The 9,578-nt window shown below is 31.4% G+C and overlaps 1 protein-coding gene across 1 annotated transcript; it reads left to right on the top strand.

Moving 5' to 3' along the window:
- Nucleotides 1–1,294: 1,294 nt before the first annotated feature.
- Nucleotides 1,295–9,513, top strand: LOC111089659 (lysine-specific demethylase 6A-like). Its single transcript, XM_022402553.1, has 4 exons — nucleotides 1,295–1,474; nucleotides 2,458–2,584; nucleotides 2,940–3,107; nucleotides 6,957–9,513. Exons 1-4 carry the CDS (start codon nucleotides 1,404–1,406, stop codon nucleotides 6,984–6,986), a joined length of 396 nt encoding a protein of 131 aa, XP_022258261.1. The 5' UTR covers nucleotides 1,295–1,403; the 3' UTR covers nucleotides 6,987–9,513.
- The last annotated feature ends 65 nt before the right edge of the window (nucleotides 9,514–9,578 follow it).

Below are 9,578 nucleotides of genomic sequence, written 5' to 3'. Positions count from 1 at the left end.
CCTTAAAGATATTTTTCCTAAAACATAGAACAGTAAATAAAGAAGAAAAGCAAACAGTTATCTCTTCTAGTTACGACTTTTTGTACTCTGTTGCTGCTTGACGTAGGTTGCTAAGCCTTTAAAAAAATTGCACATGGAGGATATGAAGCAAAATATTTTTTAGGTTTTATATATACATTTGAATAACTAAAAAATCATAAATTATTACATTAATACCATAGAATTCCACTAAAATTTAAAAAGCTTAGTAACCAAGATGTATTTTTAGTCTAAAAAATGTGAAATTTCAAGCGGACTAAAGACATAAATTCATGAAATAGTAGTTCAATAAAATTCTGAATGCGAGTCAATAGACGAGGTGACGTAGCCTTTCACCTGTGACCCATCTTGAAAGGGTTGATAACAAGGGATATACCTATCTTAGAACTTCTAAATCTCCAATCTGAACATATTGTTGCATCAGCGAGTCACATGACTTGTGTGACGCCACGTTTCTAGAACTATCCTGTACCTTGGCGAATGCTCTAGCATTTGCTAGATATGGGGTAGTCTGGTATATAAAAGAGGGTGACAACGTGACGGAATAATAATGTGTGTGTGTAGATAGTGAGTAATTGAACTGCAGTCAGAAGTATTGTTGACGTTCGTTGATATAGCGTTTGTTATAGAGCGATTGTTGAAAATAAGTGTATCGTAGAGTTGTATTCTGAAAGAATAAACCAGTTTTATTAAGTAAGGACTTGTGTCGCTAAAGTTTCGTCGGAACGAAGTTACGGAAAATCAATTAACAAACGGAGACGTAACAATATCTTTGTTGGAGTGTATGAATATTTAGTGTCTGAAAGGGCTGTTACATTCCCTTCCAAAAAGCGGACAATTTTTTAGGTGCTAAACAGTGTCAGAATACTATTCCACAGCAATTTTATATTAGCTGTGGTTACTGACTTGTATATTCAAATTCGTTTTACTATAACAAACTCAACTATGCACAAAGATTTTGATGTTTGTGGTTGTATTCCATTTTTTATAATACATATATGTGAGCTTTGTGCTAAATATGTAAAATAAATTTGTTTATTCATGTCTAGGTGGATAAACAAGTTTCTCCATGTAACCAACTAATTCAGTTATAGTATGTCATGGTAAATTTGTGTCATGCATTTTCTAATGAAGCAATTAAAGAAAAAGCATGCTGTCTTTATATTAACTTTCAAAGAAGTTGAAATTGAACAAGTATTGATAAAAGTTTATTCTTATAATATTAATTCATGGTTTATTATTTGTTTTAGGGTTGGTGCAATAATATTGCCTGGAATGTTGGCCCATTAACAGCAAGCCAGTATCGTCTAGCTATTGAGAGATATGAGTGGAATAAAGTAGAAAAATACAAGTCCATTGTCCCAATGGCTCACCTGACATGGAACTTGGCTAGAAACATCAAAGTGTCAGATCAGAAACTTTATGAGTTGATTAAGTATGTTTTCTTTAGTATTTTGTAGTTGATTAAACTTTTATTATAACATAATCCCCTAGTGGGTCAACAGTAAGCTTATGGACTTACAATACTAAAATACAGGGTTTGATTTCACCTGGGGAACAGAGCACAGACAACCTATAGTGTAGCTTTGAACTAAAAAAATGATAACAAAAACAAATATAGCATAGCTTCAATATGAGTATGCACACAACAGTTGAATTTTTTTTTATACCTATTACCAAATAGAATACCTGGAATATTCATGGCTATATGTGGTATGTAAATAATATGTCTGCAACCACAAATGTACCATACCTGGCATGGTTAAGAGAAAAGATTAATTTGTCTACTTTGAGAACATCAGGGACTAATGTGATTTTAATGCTTTGTTATAGTGAGAAAATTTGGCTAGTCAAGAAATTAGATTGAAATATGACTGCTTAATATGTGAGGCAATATGCAACTATTTCAGTTTTATTGTTAGCTATCATTTAGTTAAGTAGACAGTCTTTACCTTATCTGACAGTCTGAAAATAAAACTAGTCACTGATAGAAATGAAATATAAAAATGAATAAACAATGTGCATTAAAATTATTTCTTGAAACATATTTTATTTTTAGTAGAAACTTTTATAGTTATTTCAGACAATTTATTATGTAAACAATATCAGTTGTCTTAAAGGACTTTCGAAGCATTGTCCTCTACACTTGAGCTGCATAAGTTGATTGTATAGTCACCAATATGTTTCTACTAGTTTCTCTAATAGGCAGTTGCTGCCCATTTCCTAGTCAACTCAATATGGATACTCTGAAACTAAATATATAGTTAGCTAAAACGAGATATTTGATTTTCTTTGATAGATAATTTAGGCAATCTTTTATATTTAAAAATCCAGTTCATGATCATTAAATAAAATCATGTTATACTATAAAAATATTGATTATTAACTTATAAAAATATTTCAATATGTATTTACCAGATACTGCTTGATGAAGACATTGCAGATGTGTCAACTTTCCATAGATTTGATGAAAACTCTTAATAAGGACATTAGGTGGCATGGCAGAGGAAAAAATGAAACTGCCCATTACTGTGGAAATTGTGAGGTAATTTGTGGCATTATAGATGTGATTATATGACACTGTTCTAGAAAAAGCACTTAGATTGAAAGAAACAGTATAGAAAACAAATTTGTTCGACATTTGTAAACCCATCAATACTTCATTTTCGAGTCAAAAGTGTAACTGATTTTACTCAATTGTTTTTAGGTGATATTTTGTACATTAGCTTCCCTAGTCTTTGAGTGAAAACTAGTAAAAATTATTTTTTTTGAAACACATCTTGATTCTACAAGAACAGTGTCACACTTTATTTATTTATAAAGGAAATAAAACAGTTTGTAATTTGTTTTACCTTAAAGCTTTTGATGTGTTTTATAAAGAATGTTATTGACTATTGCAGCTTGAGGTTTTCAACATACTGTTTGTTAAAGAAGTGGAAAAAAAGCACACAGTTTATTGTCTAGACTGTGCAATGAAAGAGAGTTCAATATTGGAAGAGTTCGTAGTTTTGGAGGAATACACAATGGAAGATCTCATGGATACTTATGATAGTTTTGTTTTACATCCAGTGAGTAATCTGAGTAGTTATAATATTCATATTAAACTTTAAGTATTCCAAAGTAAATTAATATTTTTTTCTGATGTTTAGCAATATTAACCAATATATATATTTGTGTGTGTACACCACTAATGATTTTGGGACAAGATGGGACCTATTGTTCTATCCTCTAAACTAAAACTATGAATAAATAAATAAGTAAATTAAAAAAAAACCCTTAAAGCCAGTTCTTATCATTCATATACTTATCAAGCTCTTTCTTAAAACTTGCTTAAATTTACTGCCACCACAACATCTGAAGGCAACCCACTATTACCTTGCCAAAACTTATATTTGTGTCTCCTAATCCATACTATTCTCACTGTTCAGTATGAAAAACGAAAATGCATCAACACTATCTATTTCCTTTACAATCTTAAGCACCTCAGTCAGACCCCCCCCCCAACTCTTCTTTTTTCAAAAGAAAACAATTTCAGAGATTTCAAACTCTCCTCGTATGACAACCGTTCTATCCCATTCTAGTAACAATCTCTGAACCCTTTCCAACAACTCAATGTCTTTCCTAAGGTAAGGAGCCCAAGGCTGAACACAATATTCCATATGTGGCCTAACCAGTGACCTATACAATGAAATTATAACCTCTTTAGACTTGTATTCAATATTTCTGTAGATACAACCTAAAATCCTATTTTCCCTACCACTAGCAACAGCACACTGCTTGGATGGCTTTATTATTACCATCCAAATTATATTTATAATTTAAATTATGATAACCCACATGCATTATCTTGCATTTATTACAATTAAAACCCATCTGCCAATTATTTGCCCAACTCACTATATGATCTAAATCCTTTTGTAAATCATCAGTATCCTCTTCACAGCTAGCAACACCCAAGACCTTAATATCATCAGTAAATTTAAGTAACTTATTGACAATTCTTTCATCTTTGTCATTGATGTAAATCAAAAAAGTCCTAAGATTGAGCCCTGAGGTACCCCACTTGTAACCTTAATCCAGTTTGACTGAACTCCATTTGTAACAACCCTCTGCCACTCTTCTATCCAATTTTCTAACTTATCCCCCACACCTATAGATATTTTTTTTACAAACCTTTTATTTTGCCCCTTGTCAAATGCTATCTGAAAATCCAGATACACCAAATCTACACTCTTACCCTCATATATGTAAGCATAACCTTTTCAAAGAATGTAAAAGATTTGTAAAGCAAGATTTTCTCTTGGTGAAACCATGTTTACTATCCAATAAAATTCTGAACTTTTTTAAATGACTTTGCACAGCATCTTTTATTGGACTTTCCAGAACTTTTCCCACAACTGATGTAAGACTAATGAGTATATAATTACTGGGCCAATTGTTATCACCTCCCTTGAAAAGAGGAATTACATTAGCTAACTTCCAGTCATCTGGTACATGCCCACTATTCAAGGACTAACAAAAAAAATAGTAGCAAGTGGCTCACATATCCAATCTTTAACCTCCTTCAAAACCCTTGGGGGAATATTATCTGGTTCTTTAAACTTCCCAATTTTTTCTTAATCAACTCATAATTAATGCAGTCATCTTGGTCGATCTTGTTTCAATCTATCAGCTGTTCAAGATGTGTAATACTGCTTAAATCTTCATTAGTAAAAACCAAAGAAAAAGCAAAATATAATAACCTAGCCATCTCATAATCATCAGATACAAGCCTACCTCTATCATCCTTCAATGGTCCTAACCCCATCCTAACATTTTGTTTACCCTTAATGTATTTAAAGAAATCCTTATTTTAATTTTTACATTTTTGGCCAAACTTTTCTAATTTCCTGTTTCACCAACTTTCTTGATCTTCTATAATCTTTTAAATCTCTTGTCATACCAGTCAATTTAAATTTCTTAGATTTTTTTATGCTTTTCTTTCATTTTATCTCTTAAACTCTTTGTGAACCAATCTGGTTTTTTACTTGCAGCTACCCTTTTCTTTCTATAAGGAATATGCTTACCTTGAATATTTAAAAATTTTCCACATCTTATCAGTGTCTATAAACAATTCAGCTGCCCAATTCACAACAAATAATTCTTGTCGCATCCCCTCAAAATATGCTTTTTGAAATTTGTAACCAAAATATCATTATTCCTTATCTCTATATGCAACAAAACATTGAACCTAATAGAGCAATGATCACTTGCACCCAGATGTTCACCAATTTCCACCCAATCTATGGTTTCTATATTTGAAGTTAAAATAACTCTAAAATAGCATTATTTCTAGTAGGTTCCTTGACTAATTGTTGAATAAAGCTATCTTGAACAGTTTCCAAAAACCTTTCTCCCTCATGGTTTGACTCTAGCATTTCTCAATCTATATGCCTGAATTTAAAATCACCCATAATTATGACTTCATTAGCAGCTGAAATCTTAATCTCATTGTAAAGATTCTCACTAATTTCATCAGTATCATTTGGTGGGCTGTAACAAATTCCCACTAAAAACCTTTTCCCTTTATATCCACTTATAGAAACCCAAATGGATTAAATCTCCTTGCTATTAACTTTGATATCTTCAACTTCAACAGGATGTAACTCACATTTTGCATAAAAAGCCATTCCCTATTTTTGATACTCTATCCCTGTTAGATAGCCTTTAACATTGTATTCCAAATAAATTTCTGTCATCAAAATCATCTACATTTAACAATATTTCAGTTATTCCCATTTTGTCAAAATCCTCCTGACGTCCTCCAGTGCTCTAATGTTATCTATTTTATTTTTTATACTTCTAGCATTACAATAATAATTAAACCTACCCTTATATCTACTTCTATACTCATTTCTTAAGCTAAACTTTTCTCCGCCTCTTATTCTTTTTTGCATTTAATTTTTCCTCACCCTCATCACTGTCTAGTCCTAGTTTAAAACATCCCTTACAGCTGATTTAATAGTCGTAGCAAACAAGCCAGCCCCTACCGTATTTAAATGTAAACCATCCATTCCAAAAAAGCTCCCTTCTTCCACTGAACTAATCCCACAAATCCAACCAGCCAATCTGCTCATTATTACATACTAACCTAAGCTTAGCAATTAACCCTAGTGATCTACTTATAACTTCATCTCCACAGTTAATTCTGAGCAGTATCCCTGACAAAATTAATTTATATCCCTTTTCTTTAAATGCCTTTATCAACCTCTTGTACTTATTAATTAGTTCTTCTGACCTACCTTTCCCTACATCATTAGCCCCTACATACACCACAAAAACTGCATCTCTGCTAGCCCTCTTTATTATATCTCCTGCTCTGTTAGTTATATCCTCCACCTGTTCCCCTGGGTAACACAATCTGATTCTTTTTTCCCTATTTACCCCACAGATTATCCTATTCACTGAGTCATTGTATAAATGTAAGCAGAGACGTCAGGACAGAGGGTGTAACAGTACTTCCACTTTTACATATTTGACTTGTATAGCAACTGTAAATTATGTTAGCATATTAGCTTTTAGCAACTCCTTATACTTTCAATTCCTCATTGTAAAATCTGCATATCTAGCTAAGCAACCCCACTTTACAACTCCTTCCTACACCACTTGTAAGCATCAAGTAATGGTTAACATTAAGAAAAAATTGTGTTGCATCTGAAATACAAATTTTTGTATATTTTGTTCCTATTCACCAGAATAAGCTTATTCTTTGATTAATAACATTTTTGGATTTATTACTGAGCTTGTGATTAATAAATCATTGCAATTTAAAAAAAAAAAAAAAAAAATTAGTTTTTATTATATTTGTTAAGAGTAGATTTTGTTTTTAAACTCTAATAAAAGTATGATTTATTTCAATTTTTATTTCTCTGTTTCAGCTCCCTTCTGCTTCCACTAGTTATGCATGACAGTCTGGAAATTGTAAGAATTGAAAATGCACTAAAAGTTTGCAAGGACTGATACTCATTTGAATGCACCAATATTACTCTGCTTGCTTGCTGTTTGAAAGCTTTTCAGTTGTTAATATTTCTGTCTACAGAAACAAGAAATCTAGTAATAATGTCTTTGCAAATTTTTGAAGCCACTTTTTTTCCCTTTGTTTTTTCTATCTGACTGAGGCTGGTTTTCATCTACAGTATATGTAAGTATAAAGTTATGACAGCTTTGGTACTAGTTGAGCCACTTGAAGAACTGTGAATATACTGGAATACAACAGAAGACAAGATTTAAGACTAGTTGATAAAGACATGGAAGAGTTCCTGTATTAAAAATTTAAAGCCCAAAATCCAATACTAAATGCAGAGAATGGTCTCTGAAACCACAAATAATGGAACCATTATAATCACCAAGGTCTGAAGAAATTTTCCAGGTTAAGTTGGATGACCAAACTCTATCATATATATATATATATATATAAACATAAATGAATATATACATTGTCTGTCAGAATTACATTAAGTGCAAGTTTGCTGATTGTGACATGGTGTTATGATAAATAGCAATCAGTTGAAGGAAACTAAAGTAGCTGTTTCTGAAGATTTTGGTCTGCTGATGGTGAAGTTTTGTTTTGTTGTAAAAAGCAGCAACAAAGTGTAATTATATTGGGTTTACACAAGGATCCTCAGATAAGAAGCATCTGTATTGTTTTTGAACTTTCATGTGATAAAAAGGGAAGTTCAGTATTGAATAAGTAAAATTCATATCAAAAATAAAATATAAATCAGAAAATTAATTAATTCAAAATTTTTTAAAGATAGGTTTGTGCCATGTTAATAGGAGGATTCATGTAAACAATCGTCTTTTGAGAGTTTTGAAGGGGTTTTAATCAATGACTACACTGGCTTGAAGCAACATACTTGATTTTCATTCACTTAGGCCTTTAACTTGGATGTTTTAGACAAAACTTAGTAGAGGGTAAAGAAGTAATATCTATTGATTTTAATCACTGCATCAGAAATTTAATTTCCATAACTATTATGAAGGTTATGTTTTCAGGGTGAATATAATATATATATACAGGATTACCACTGCCACATATGGTAAACAGACGGGTGAATTAGATCAGATGTCTGTAAAGTATTCCATTATTTAAACATATGTTTTATGATAGAACAGCTTATTTTTACTTTCTGTCTTAGTGGATTTGCAGTAGTGTGTGTGCCAAAAAAAAAAAAGGGATAATTTTGGGATGTGACCTTAGGAATCCTGTAAGGCTAGCTGCTTTTCAGGGTTAATTACTTCAATTATTTGAGAAAGTTGTACTTAATTTACAGAGTGTAGAAACCAGAGTTTTGGGCTTAGTTAGTGAAGAATGTTCTGGTCATCTTGTAAGTTTGGAATTTTTGCTCACCAAACTATGCAACCATCCTTGATAACATATTTTTGCCATAGCTGGAAACTGCCATTTTTCAAATCATAGTCATCAATTAAGCTCATCCATTTTGCACACTAAAACCATTAAGAATTTTGAAAGCTGTGTTGTTTGAAACTTGAACTGTGAAGTTTTTAACCATTGTTCCTCTGCTGGTTTAAAACTTTGGTTGTGGCTTGAGCCACCCAGTTAGATACTCTTGAAGTTGTACCATTAACAGTTGATTTTTATTATAATGTAAATATATAAAATAACACATTGTACATAAGATACATTTGTCTTGGTGTTTTTTATTGAACCTCATTTTCTTATTTGTTGTGCATCATGAAATACAATTGCTCTGTTCATATATTTATATATAATTATCAAAAATCAGATATTTGATTTTAAGATAGAAATTACAAATTACTCTTTTGCGGAAGCCAAATAATTTTTAAACTACTTGATTCTCAAGAAACACTTGTTTCAGTAAAGAACATGCATATCAAAATATGTTGTTTCGTTTGAAACTACTTTTTTGTTAACCATGCATCCATCAAGCTAAAACCAGTAGAGGAAAGCTTATTACCACGTTCAATGACCAATTCACTGCCGATCATGTGAGATATAAACACATTTTTATAACTGTGCAAACCAAAGTATCACCTAAGAGCTTTTGTATGAAAAATTTTTCTTTACATTTTATGTTAGATGAGGTAAATTTGTATATGAGGTTTGTTTATTATTTTATTGTATGTGAATTAGATCTCAATGTACAATTTTGTCATTGGTTTGTTAACGATCATCAATTAATTATAACGTGATTGTATGAAACAGTGCTCAGGAACTTCAGAACATTTTACAATATGTAGCAAGTAAAAGAAAAATTATTGACTGATCTATGTCAGCTAGCTTAGATCCAAACTTACAACATTAGTTTGTGTCGTCAGGCCAGCACGATCCCTTGATCTCAGTACAAATTGTCACGTGTTAGTATCTTACGGCTTCAGCCTGCCTGCTGGTTGTATTTATGTATTTAAATAGAAATTTGTCCAGAGTGAAAATAAAGTTTTTGTTTTTTTCAATCTATATATATATATATATATATATATATATATATATATATATATTATTTAATTATTATATTATT

Source organism: Limulus polyphemus, unplaced genomic scaffold (genome assembly GCF_000517525.1).
Source record: "Limulus polyphemus unplaced genomic scaffold, Limulus_polyphemus-2.1.2 Scaffold6939, whole genome shotgun sequence".
Lineage (NCBI taxonomy): Eukaryota > Metazoa > Arthropoda > Merostomata > Xiphosura > Limulidae > Limulus > Limulus polyphemus.
The sequence above is the reverse complement of the archived record's forward strand: the minus strand, read 5'-3'. Positions and strand labels throughout refer to the sequence as shown.